This window comes from Halichondria panicea, chromosome 1, assembly GCF_963675165.1.
Source record: "Halichondria panicea chromosome 1, odHalPani1.1, whole genome shotgun sequence".
Classification (NCBI taxonomy): domain Eukaryota; kingdom Metazoa; phylum Porifera; class Demospongiae; order Suberitida; family Halichondriidae; genus Halichondria; species Halichondria panicea.
Window position 1 is genome coordinate 12,901,409 of NC_087377.1, and position 11,972 is coordinate 12,913,380.

The following is an 11,972-nucleotide window of genomic DNA, read 5'->3' on the forward strand; positions in this document are numbered from 1 at the left end:
TCAAGGGAGGGGAGGGGAGATCTGTGTAAAATGTGTGTCTATTTATTATATATAAAAATTTTCCTCCAATCACAATAAAAATTTCGTACCTGCCACAACAATGGGTATTGGGCCTTTTCCTGCTCCTCTTATCACTAGACAGTTCACCATAGCTCCACCCAGCGCTGTCACCATGGTAAGGGTGGTGAGTGTTGATATTATCATCCCTCCATTGTGTCCGGAGTAATCAGCCCGGAACATGAACCCATCAGAGCCAATCTCCCTAGTTACAATACTGTTACTCACTAACCCAGATGCACTACCGTAGGCACATTCAGTCCAGGTGGTGGGGTTACTGTCCATTGAAGATCCACACCCATAGTACCAGGCAGAGTACAGGTAAAGGTGACAATTTCATTAGGACAAATGGAACTTGGTGTCAGTGTGGCTATAACAATTAAAGCAGTGATAATTAATAGTCTATATACTGAAACAATCTATAAATTAGTGTTATACCTTATACCTGCACTGAAAGAAGAGAGCAATACACTAGAACTGCCCTCAAGCGATCCAAGCAGATTTCATTTGTCATGTCTAGAAGTCTAGATGATCTAGTTGCATTGAAATAATTATACAGAAAAAATACCCTTTGTTTTATGTAATACAGCTAGGGACAGGACTTCCTATAGTGGCTTATTTCCTGTGAGGGTTAGCTAATAGTATTGCACTTTTGTAATGATCTTTACCTAATCAATTTATGACAGTTCACTCCAGGGTAGCTCTTTCTGGCTCAACCTAGCTCTCTGCTGCTGCACTACATACAAAATCCGGTCATAATGATATTCACAGGCTGACTATGCATAATTATATACACAGTACTTAAACACTCTTCTTATAAGGCAATCGGTGTTTAGGAAAACAGTGATTCCCACACCCATTTCTGGGAACGAGGCTACGTGCAGCATTGAGCACCTGATGCACCTAAACTGTCTTAGATCGAACCAGCAACCAAACATTAGATCATTACCAGCACATATTACTTTCAGGGGCAGAAACACCCCTCCAAGAAATGCTGGCTCAGGCTGTTAACTTGAGCATACGATTAATACATATCTCGAGCATAATCTACCACCCCTATAGCTATTGGTAGCTGCAAGAAATAGAAAGAGCTGCAAAGCTTCAGCATCAATAATAGCAACAATCATAGTTATCATTTCCCCACTTATCCATAATAGGTTTATGCACTTGTTTAGTTAATGATCTTTACCTAATAATTATTGCACTTTTGATAGAGGCACCGGAGAGGAAGTTGGGACATGCATAAAATTGGTGATAAATTTTTTCTGGTCACTCACAGCTTGCAATCTACTGTACTATTCATGCATACAGCAGATTGCAGTTAACTTGCCTGTAGACTTTGGCAGACGGTTATGTAAACAATAGTAAACAACATTCCAACAACGTGTTGCCTCTTTTAGACGCCGCGGCTAATAAATAGCCTCACCTGATCAAAGGTGAAAGTTCAACTAGCTAAAGTTTTTAATTTTAACAAGGACACAAAAATGGACCAACAACACCCCATGGGACAGTATGCCTACTCATATGGTAATGTTTGGCCGGAGTATCAGTGGTCTCCAGAACAGCTACCTGTGATCAGTCATCAGCCTAGACAGGTATTAATTACTGGTGTGCTTTAAAAAGAAAAGTATGTTGCAACCTGCATGCATGGCATGTAATTTTCTCTTTATTGTATTTTGTAGGACGACTTGAAGTACCGTGTTCGAATTATTAACCAAAAGTTAAAGAAGGACTCGATTGTAGTTGATTGGCATGGTATCTCTAACAAGTTTTCATCGATACTTGAACTGAAACAAAAGCTTATCAGTACTCTCAGTAAGTATGTCCCTCCTGCATCTGCAATAGATGAGTTTAATGTTGGGTACTTCCATGGACGTCCTCAAGTAAAGAGCTGGATTTTATCGGAAGAAGATTTAAAAGCCATGTACACAAATGCTGGTGACAAAGAGATCTTGCTGTGGTGTGATGGACAAGTGCAGGTTACATCAACTTCTGATCGTAAGCGAAAACAAGACGATGCTGAAACGGAGAGTGTGCCTAAACGTGCTGCTAGCAGTGCTTCTGGAGAAGAAGCAGAGCTTCAAGAACACGTTCATGAATTACAAAACATTCATGGAGACAAATATGACTATGGTGACTACAGAATCTGGGCGAGAATGATTAAAAATCATCAATGGAAAGACAAAGATACTCCTCCAAACATCCCTATGATTAGAGGGAAAGTTTCTCGTAAAGGCAAACATGATGTAGTTGATACTCTGGCTAATGCTGCTGTTGCTATCGTGAAAGCTTTAAGGCCATCATCTCCTGACGTAAACCCCAGTGTTACTGCTGCTGCATCATGTAGTACACTTGGGATGTCACCTGGTAAAAAAGTACAGCTACGGTCCCAGTACCTCAAACAACTCAAGGAGATTCAGAACCTTCGAGATGAAAATGTTCTAAGTATTGATGAGTTTCAAGCTGAAAAATATACTATCTTAACGACATTACGTGAACTTAAGTAAGGAAATATTAATTATGGAACACAATAAAGACATGTATGACATTATAATAATAATAATGTGACATTGTTTAATATCTGATTGACTTGTTAATTGTAATAACCTGAATGAGAGTACCAGCCATAGCAGTCTTCTGAGGTTATGCTAGCAAATCCTCTAAGAAGTATGTCCTCTATGTCCTTGGAAGAAGAGGCTAGTTCTTCATTCGCTCTAAGAAATGATTTCACTGCTGAAAATGACTCCTCAATGGGGTTGAGATCTGGAGAGTATGGCGGAAGGAACACAAGTAATGCTCCAACGCTTGATATCAGACGCCTGACTCTTTCATTATAATGTATAGAAGCATTATCCATCACTACAATGCTGTTTGGGTTCACACCATCAAAGGGTAGCAAATGAGGCAAAACAGACAATTCAATAAAGTCGGCATAGATCTCTCCATTAACACTACCCTTGAGAAACTGCACATCTAAGATTCCAACAGATGAAAGTGCAGCAATAGCAGAAACCCTTTTCCCTCTTGCTAATAGTTTGGTACAGCAACAGCGAAGACCTCTAAGACTGTAGCCAAATTTTCTCATGGCGGTATTCCTGTCACTCCCAGTTTCATCCAAGAACACTAGCATATCAGGATCATACAATGAAACCTCAGCTACATATCGGGATCTTAATTCTTCGCTCTGTTGAATGGCAATCATCCTCATCTTTTTCCTGCTAAAGCGAGATTGGTGCAGAAACCTGCATATAGTTGACTCATCAACATGCGTACCTCTTGCTTGCAGTTCAAGTTTTAGCTCATGGAGGTATATGCTAGGTTTCTCTATAACAAGCTCAAGGATGTGAAGCTGGTCTGCTCTGCTTATTTTTCTTACAGCGTTCGATATATGAATTTTCTTCTCGACTGAGCCACTGGTATCAAATAGATTTACAATCCTTTGCACAGTCGAAGGATCAACACAAAGGTTTTCACTGATTTTCTTTGTTGAGATGTCAAGTACCTTTCTTTGATACACCATGCGCCATCTGAGGTCTGAGTGGTAAGCTTTTGTTCTTCCAGGTTCACAAGACATCCTTAGTATTGTTCTGTACTTGTACTGCTATTGCACTGCACTGCTGCATGGACTATATACTGAGAAATTTGAACGAGTATATATTAGCCGCGGCTTCTAAAAGAGGCAATAATTCCTCTCAGTGGTATTGTTGGAATGTATGTTTACTACAGATTTACTATTGTTTATACAACCGGCTGCCAAAGTCTGCAGGCAAGTTAACTGCAATCTGCTGTATCTGTACCGGCTCTATTAGAAAAACTTTCAAAATCTGATCGAGGTACTGGTCCATTACAAGAAGGTGTGGTCAAGACCAAACCTACAGCAAAATAATAACTCTAAGTTATATTTCGCTATGATATGTGATCGTAGCAGGCTCCAAATTAAGTTGTGTCCAGCCTCCTCTGCATAATATAGTATATTATATACATAATAGTTAGACACTGTTTTGGAGGTGTCTATGGGATTTAGAAGCCCAAAGGCACTGATTAGTATCCCGAGCGTAGCGAGGGTACTAAAGTGGCTGAGGGCTTCTAAATCACATGGACACCGACAAAACAGTGTCTAACTCATTTAGATATTAGTGCACATGCGCAAATCGCTTGACTACAATACAATTACTTGACAATGGAATACTAGGTATACTAAGTAAATTTGCAGGTACACTAAGTCCCATAGTATACCTGCTCTGAGGCACTTTTCCCATGTACTTCCCATGTAGATCTTATCTACTAGTGTCTAGTAATCATAACCAGCATTCCTATATAATGGGTCACATAAAGGAAGTACATGTTACACACATGAAAGTATGAAGTGTACTTAGTCTACCTCAATACTGGGAAATACCACAAAGGGGAGTATTATGTAGCTAGAGTTGGGTGTGATATTAGATTACATTCTGCTCAGGGATTGAATTTCTACATCTGTTAACTGGTCAGCCGGATCCTTAGTGATATGACTGTACTGACACACACTACACAGAGGTACTTGAAGTTAATGTCAAAACCATAATTAAGCTGAGCTACCAACAGTCATGCCTGTAAGCAATTAGCCTCGATCCCAGCCCCTCTGGAATCGAGGCTAGTAAGCAATTATTAATGTGAGTCCCCCTAATAGGTGTGTATATAGGGGGGATCTCCCTGGGGGAAACCAATGATAATACTTACAGTATTGCATGGAACATTAAGAAAATTCAATTAGGGTTGACATTGGAAGCATACCACATCAAATTGGCTGGCATACCAAGAATTAAACACACAAGCCTATACACAACACTGTCACACAGCAGCATAGTTACAAGGTTGGTCACATTGTAGCTTTTGCTTGACAAGAGAGATTATGAATATAATAACCATGCATTGACTGGCATGTGAAAACAAAAATAGTTATAATAAGATAATATACCTGCAGTGAACACAATAATATTATTATATACCTGAACAAAAAAATCAATGAATTGCATGCCAATTGTGAGTCTGTGTATACCTGTTTGTGTTGTGACAAGGCCAAGTTATGCCTGCTACAGTACATTGCTCTTCCCACTGACAACTGTTTGGGATGCGCCATTGGGGAGAGCGTCGAACACCAGTGAATAAATGCCTTCATCAGAGATGTTAGGAGAAGTTGATTTGGGAGTGGGACTCTTACACTGCATGTACATGGATTGCATGGTTCAGGATAATTATCTTACTTACTGTTGTGCTTATCAGCCAAAGTGGGAGTTATTGAGGGTGTTTTCCAAGGCTTATCAAGTCTTATCCCACAATTCTGGATAACATGGCTGTGTTTATTCTACTAACACTCCACCCCCACAACAGTTGCAGTGCATACAGTACAGGCAGCAGGCTTTATCCATACTCTGAGACAAAATGAAAGTTTACTGAGCAACACCACTAGGATATGTACACATGATTTCTATTGATGATCATCCTCTCTGTACACTTAGCAAATCAAACAAAGGCACGCTCGTGACTGGGGATAATATTATAACCACACTGTCAACTAACTAATTTGTTTTGATAACTCTAGCTCATATAAGTTAAACAAATTATTGTAAACACAAACTAAATTTGTCACATTCTGACTAATTGTGTACACTCAGCTGCTAATAATTGTGCAGTACAGGGAAGCTTTACCTGTCCAGCAATCTGGTGAACATCTCACTACAGGCTGATAATGATGTGTGCCCTAGAGTATGTGGGCTCTAACAAACCTCAAAGTGTACTACAAAGCACCACATTCACATGCAGCCCCCCACAAGGAAAAGTACCTGCAATAAATTGTCCCCCATATGGTGCAAATTGCTAAGCCTGGATCCCATATATTTCAAATCTTGAGGTACAGCATAATCTGATTCTTCATGACACTTGGTCTGTGAGATTGTACAAACTAAAATGAATTATGTGATATAAGTTGCTAGTACAAAAGGGAAGACTTACGTTTCCTGACGAGCTATTTCTTTGGGATATAGATCGCTGGTTCTACCTATACAATGATACAAAAATTATGTAAAAAGAGATTGTTGTGGGACACATTTTCTCATGGTATACAAAGGGAGAGAGATATGAAAAACTGCTCAAATAGTTCGGTTTATTGCTTTGGGGAGGTATCATGGTGTGACCACCTACGTCGAGTGATAACGATGACGATTATGACCATACTTATGAAAGACAAGAAAACAGCTATGCCACCAATTATAGCCACTGCTACAACTGCAACTGGGAGTGTTGATTCTCCTCCACCACCACCTGCATGTATGGAGAAAATTGATGAATTCAATTGAGTAAGTTGACTGTACCTCCTAATGTTGTCAAATTGAATTCTCTAGTGAGTGGAGATACGACGTCATTTGATTGGTTGCTGGCCAAAACAACTCTAGTGGTGTAGGTGTAGAGGAGTCCAGCAGTGATGTTGGTGAAGGTCACCGTGATTTGGTTGGTTGTGGAGGGGAAAGGGAGGATGATTGGGCCAGAGTATGGGGGAGAGAGAGTGGAGACAATGAGCAGGTCACTGGGAGGGTAGCCAGTGAAGGGGAGGGACAAGCGGACTGTGTAACTAGTGTCAGATGGTGTGACATCTTGTATGGTAATCATTGTATCTGGAACTGAAACATACAGCACAGTAATCAATATTCATTAAAAATGCCACAGTCTTACTGGTCACGGTGGAGTTAATAGCAGAGCAGTCCTTGTTTCTAAACATTACACACACTGTGTAAGCATCTCCAGGAGATTGGTCTGAGAAATCAATTGCAACTGAACTTCCATTAAATAATGTGGTAGGAACACAATCCTCTCCACTCGTTATGTATCCAAACATTCGAATGGGTGCAATATCAATTGAAATTTCCTGGAATCAAAAATTATTAATTTACGAAAACAACAAAAGCAATAACACTACCTGGAATACTATTTGGAGCTTCAGTGCTTCATTTTGGATTATGAAGGAGGCGGATAATGCTGGAGTTCCCAAGTCTAAATGTGACACCACATTAATGAATGAGCTCAAGTATGCAGTCACTTTACACACATACCTGGATTGATCACAGTGATATTTGAGGTGTCAGATGATAAGAGTCCATTGATTGTGAATGGTGTCACAGTCACTGTCTGAGTCTCACTGTAAGGGAGGCTCTCTCCAGCTAATGATAGAGATGTATTGGTGGTATTGTACACTGTTCCATTCAGGTTGATAGTGTATCCAGTAACACATCTCTGGTATGGTGCGTCCAGTGGGTCCCACTCCAGAACAGGACATAAACTATTAGTTCTCAGATTTGCCACCCAGGCAGTTACAGGCAGTGCATTTATATCTGTATAGCAGTTCACACAAATAGGTAGGCTGCAGCTAGAAATTGTTACTCACCTATCACATTCAGTGTGGTGTTGCCAACTAGTGGCGACGAAAAAAGACCACCAGCAAAGCATTCAATCAGAGTACCGTTAAGTACCTCAGTGACAGGTATTTGAATAGTTGAGCTCACTGTAGGGCCAGTGTTGTTGCTGACCATGGTGATGGTGAATTGACCACACGTGTATTCTGCAAAACCAGTAGTGTGGCTCACTAAACCATTGCAAGACATGGCTCCACTAATTTCCCATCGACTTTGTTCGCCATTAACGTTGTCATGGCTACAGGTTAGAGAGACCAACTCTCCAGGACAAACTGTTAGCATTTCTCTTTCATCAGTAATATTTGACAGAAATGCTGAGTTTCCATACACAGTGTCTAGACAATAGTAAACAAAGCAACTCATTGTTCAGTATAATTATGCACCCTACTCTTTGTCTATACAACTTACCCAGTTGATTTGTGGCTAGCAGTATCCATGAAGCTAGGACCAACGGGATAATCTACAGAATTAGAAGAGAAGCATTGATTTCTTTTTTGTTACAACATACAGGTATTCAAAGATTTTGGATCTTACCTTGCAACTTGACACACTCATGATCTATACAGATCTCACTACAATTATCTCTGTTGTCTTCAAACACTGCCTGCATTAATTGGACTAGATCTATCTTTGACAATCCATACCCATTCAACATCTTCAGTAGTTGGGCGGAGCCCGACCGTCCCTGACGGGAGGTCGGGTTGCAAGCCTATCTGGGATTTGTTCTAGCGCCACTATAGTGGCGCCCTATCAGATTGCAGCATTTTTCACGTGGCTTGGTTACACTTCCGCTTGCATCTAGTTGCAAAACCGCATGCAGTATTGCTGTGCCATCCTTGTGGTTTCACGTCATCAAGTCGGTTAACACCCACTTGAGAATAATAATATTCATAGCAGTACTACATAATGCGCAGAACAAATCCCAGATATGCTTGCAACCCGACCTCCCGTCAGGGACGGTCGGGCTCCGCCCAACTACATCTTCAGCACATTGAGAGCATTGATCAAAGCATAGATAAAAGTGAGAATCTATAATTATGGTTGAGACCAATCACGAATGTCATGTAAACTTGCAGTTACTGCTCTTATAATCTATGTTAATTTCACTCCTGCAAACAGCTGAGTATATAAGTGTGCATCTAGACTACATGCTAATTATCTGCATGAAACTACGTAACAATGATGCAATCTGAGCACAATAGTATGATTTTGAATTCATGCCTCTATGCCCTAGATGCTCTCCTGATGGAATGGATGGAGAGGCTATAATTATGCTAACAGTGTGTCCTAGAGAGTTGGTTTCGCTATACAACCTGCAGCCATGACAATAGATTGATAGTGAACAACATTGATGGACAATAATTATTAGTGGAAGTGTATTTTACAATCGTTTAGTGAGCCACACTCATTTCATGGTTTCACAGAAGACACATGCATGCAAAATATTATTTGAATGGACGTCTGTCAAGTTGTATATACCCTGTCCATTATAGAACGCTCATTTGCGATAAAAGGCGTGTGCATCCATCAATTCTTGACGATTGCATGTGAATGGATTACACGTGAACAATCTTCAACAATCTGATAATCAGTTGATTTATTACCAGAAATTGATTTGATCGATAATAAATTTTTTTATGATTTATGAATTGTTGTGGACCAGCTTTGATGTGATTGATGTAATAGCTCAATTACAGGCCATCCTCACAATTATAAGCGGCCTGGAATCAAGGGTTTTGATTAGCTATCTCATATGATAGGTTGATCAGTCATATGACTATAACGCAGAAGTGAGACACATCAAAAATTATAGAGAAAGGCCATTGTCACACCAAATTGTGGTGTTTTTCAGTGAAAGAATAATTATAGATCTACATATATAATTATATATTATAGCCTCTATTCCAGGCCGAGTTTTTGCTTTTATAACGGTTAGGTGAATGTAGTTATAAAAACGAAAACTCGGTCTGGGATCGAGGCTATACATGTATAGCTATAATTGATTCTGCGGTAATAATTATGTCTACGATCTCATTAAAATTAAGTCAGGTCCTTCAATTATTTTTTATATATAGTTATTAGCCTAGCTAAGTTGTCATCGTTTAATCGGCTCCTCTTAATCTCGTCTTAATCAATTGACTGAATAAGCGTTTTAAGTTCAGGCAAGGGCATCACAGACTAAACATGTTTCAGAAGTTCTAGACTGAATATAGTGAAACAAGCTTGTCACTTCACCGAACATTCTTTTAACTCTTTCCTTGGCAATCTGTTGTAGAAATTACAACAACGGTAACGAATCGTTATGATGAATTAGATGAAGTTGTATGTGAGCTCCTCCCTGACAAACAAACTGTAGTCTAGGTAACGGCCTTATCAGTCAAGTAGGCTAAAAATCTATGTCCTTTGATGTAAGCTTTGATGTCTCTTTGTGCATATGTAGTTAAAAAAAAAAAAAAAAAAAAAAAGAAACCTTTGACTAGCTAGGAAGAGTAGCAGCAGTAGTAGTAGGAAGAGTAGCAGTAGTGTAGCAACCGTAGAAGTAGGGCTACCCCTGGCTTTACTGAATTAACTAGCTGTGTCTGCTGTCTAGTTGGACCAGATTTAGCTAGATAATGGGGTAGAGAATAGTTGAGCGGTGCTGTGTGTAGCTTGAACTGTACTGGCTGGCAAGAATCTAGTAAGCACCCTATGCACTGATAACTCGTCAGAATGGAGGGTATGTTCTAGGGATCTGGACAGCTGTACATCCAAAGGAGCCAGGGAGTGCCAATCGTCTTCTCCCAGTCTCTGACACGCTAAACAAAACGAGCTAGAACTGAGCTAGAATTGCTAGCCGGATCTAGACTAATAGAATGACATGGAGGCGTGGTGAGGCCGGATCCACACTAATTGATCGACCTAAAGACGCTCCTGTTGGCAGACTTTCACAAATGGTAAGGAAAGGGTTAACAGGGCCAATCAATTCAGCTGCTTGTATAGAAGCAAGTTGGAGCCTGTAGCATGAGTAATGTATGTAGAGGGCATGGACTGCATGCACTTTCAATCGAATTTGTACACCTGCATGTCTTGGCTCCAAAAAACATGTGTGCATGGTTCGTTCACTGTTACGAGGATAGGTAATACAGTTTCTCATACTTGCCACTGAGGCACTGGACAGTACTCTGATTGAATGCTTTTCTGGTGGTCTTACATAGTCTCCACAAGTTGGCAACTCAATGTGATAAGTCAGTGAAACAACAAGATTTCATGCTAGCTACATCATAATTATTTTTTTCAACTGTATACAGATCTAAATGTGTCTACTGTAACTGACTGGATGGCAAATCTGAGAACCAACAGTTTATGTCCTGTTCTGGAGTTGGACCCAGTGGCAATTACCAGAGAGATGTGTCGCTGACTACTCCGTCAACCAATTATACAATACAACAAACACATCTCTATCATTAGCTGGAGAGAGTCTCCCTTACCATGAGAATTAGCCTCGTCCCAGGCCAATTTTTTTTTAATAGAACGAAGTTGAAAAATACGCGACCTAGCGTTCAATTGGAGACGGATCGGCCTGGGGTCGAGGCTACATGAGTATTAGCCTCGATTCAAGGCCGATTAAAATACGTATTTTAATCGGCCTTGAATCGAGGCTACATGAGTATAAGACAGTGACTGTGACACCATTCACACAAAATGCACTCTTATTTCCTGACACCTCAAATGTCACGGTGATCAATATATAGAGGTGCATGTAATGCGACAGCATTATTCAGTCAATTTGAGTGTCACATTATTCAGATATAGAGACTCCAGCATTATCCGCCTCCTTCACCATCACCATCTATAATAATATATATAGTGCAAGTAACCTAGGGAGTAGAATACCACATTTTGGTACATAAATGTGAATATCTTGACCTTAAAACATTTCTAAGAAATTTTGATGATACCAAAGTGTAGGTGAATGCTTGAGCTTCAACATATCCAAAAATGTTTCCATGGCAACCTAAGGTGGTGGATATGTGGTTGCTTTTACAATAGCAACAAATTATTATAGTGAGCAAAAGCTTAGGGAGGAAAAACACCAACCGTTGTCGGCTAAGGTCTGGAACTCTGGCATTAACATCAGTGGATAGTTTGAGCTAACATATGCATGAATTAAAATCGGTTACATAAGTACACACGCTGTTTCGTACTCCATTATGTGTGTTTTGGGTGCCTTTTCGCTTAGGGAGAGATTTCAAGTAAATTTTTCGGCTAAGGTCTATTTTTTGTACACATGTAATTGTTAATAAATTGTCTATCTTTTGGTAGAAGCAATTTTTCTAGAAACATTTTACTTCCAGAGATAATTGATGTTACATACATTTTTTTACAATCATCCCCGTTTTCACCTAAATGATTTTCCACTATAACAATGTTTTAGAGAAATATTTTTGAATATGTTTGTAGCTTATTCATTCACCTACACAATGGTATCAG

At 39.8% G+C, this 11,972-nt stretch overlaps 2 protein-coding genes across 6 annotated transcripts; one reads left to right on the forward strand and one right to left on the reverse strand.

Annotated features, from left to right (window-relative positions):
- Positions 1-1,476: 1,476 nt before the first annotated feature.
- Positions 1,477-2,663, forward strand: LOC135349334 (uncharacterized). The gene is made up of 2 exons (XM_064547863.1): positions 1,477-1,652; positions 1,740-2,663. The coding sequence occupies exons 1-2, from the start codon at positions 1,542-1,544 to the stop codon at positions 2,562-2,564; spliced, it is 936 nt and encodes a 311-aa protein (XP_064403933.1). The 5' UTR covers positions 1,477-1,541; the 3' UTR covers positions 2,565-2,663.
- Positions 2,664-4,944: 2,281 nt separating this feature from the next.
- LOC135348785 (uncharacterized) lies at positions 4,945-8,167 on the reverse strand. Of its 5 annotated transcripts, none has more exons than XM_064547135.1 (12): positions 8,037-8,162; positions 7,911-7,962; positions 7,475-7,837; positions 7,143-7,421; positions 7,010-7,083; positions 6,766-6,958; positions 6,408-6,713; positions 6,234-6,357; positions 6,049-6,090; positions 5,880-5,981; positions 5,305-5,468; positions 4,945-5,258 (listed from the first exon to the last, which is right to left on the reverse strand). In XM_064547135.1, exons 1-10 carry the CDS (start codon positions 8,055-8,057, stop codon positions 5,936-5,938), a joined length of 1,500 nt encoding a protein of 499 aa, XP_064403205.1. In that variant the 5' UTR covers positions 8,058-8,162; the 3' UTR covers positions 4,945-5,258; positions 5,305-5,468; positions 5,880-5,935. The 5 variants fall into 5 exon arrangements, with proteins under 5 accessions (XP_064403205.1, XP_064403222.1, XP_064403230.1 ...); XM_064547152.1 differs by having other exon boundaries at positions 5,880-5,998; XM_064547160.1 differs by lacking the exon at positions 5,305-5,468 and having other exon boundaries at positions 7,475-7,816; positions 8,037-8,167.
- Between the last annotated feature and the right edge of the window lie 3,805 nt (positions 8,168-11,972).

Bases quoted from the DNA above. Each gene is read 5' to 3' on its own strand.
- LOC135349334 (XM_064547863.1), top strand. From the start codon at position 1,542: ATGGACCAACAACACCCCATGGGACAGTATGCCTACTCATATGGTAAT. The intron at 1,653-1,739 runs GTATTAATTACT...TGTATTTTGTAG, and splicing joins TCAGTCATCAGCCTAGACAG to GACGACTTGAAGTACCGTGT.
- LOC135348785 (XM_064547126.1), bottom strand. From the start codon at position 8,057: ATGAGTGTGTCAAGTTGCAAG. The intron at 7,422-7,474 runs GTGAGTAACAAT...ACTGCTATACAG, and splicing joins CACCACACTGAATGTGATAG to ATATAAATGCACTGCCTGTA. The intron at 6,714-6,765 runs GTAAGACTGTGG...TGTATGTTTCAG, and splicing joins TATTAACTCCACCGTGACCA to TTCCAGATACAATGATTACC.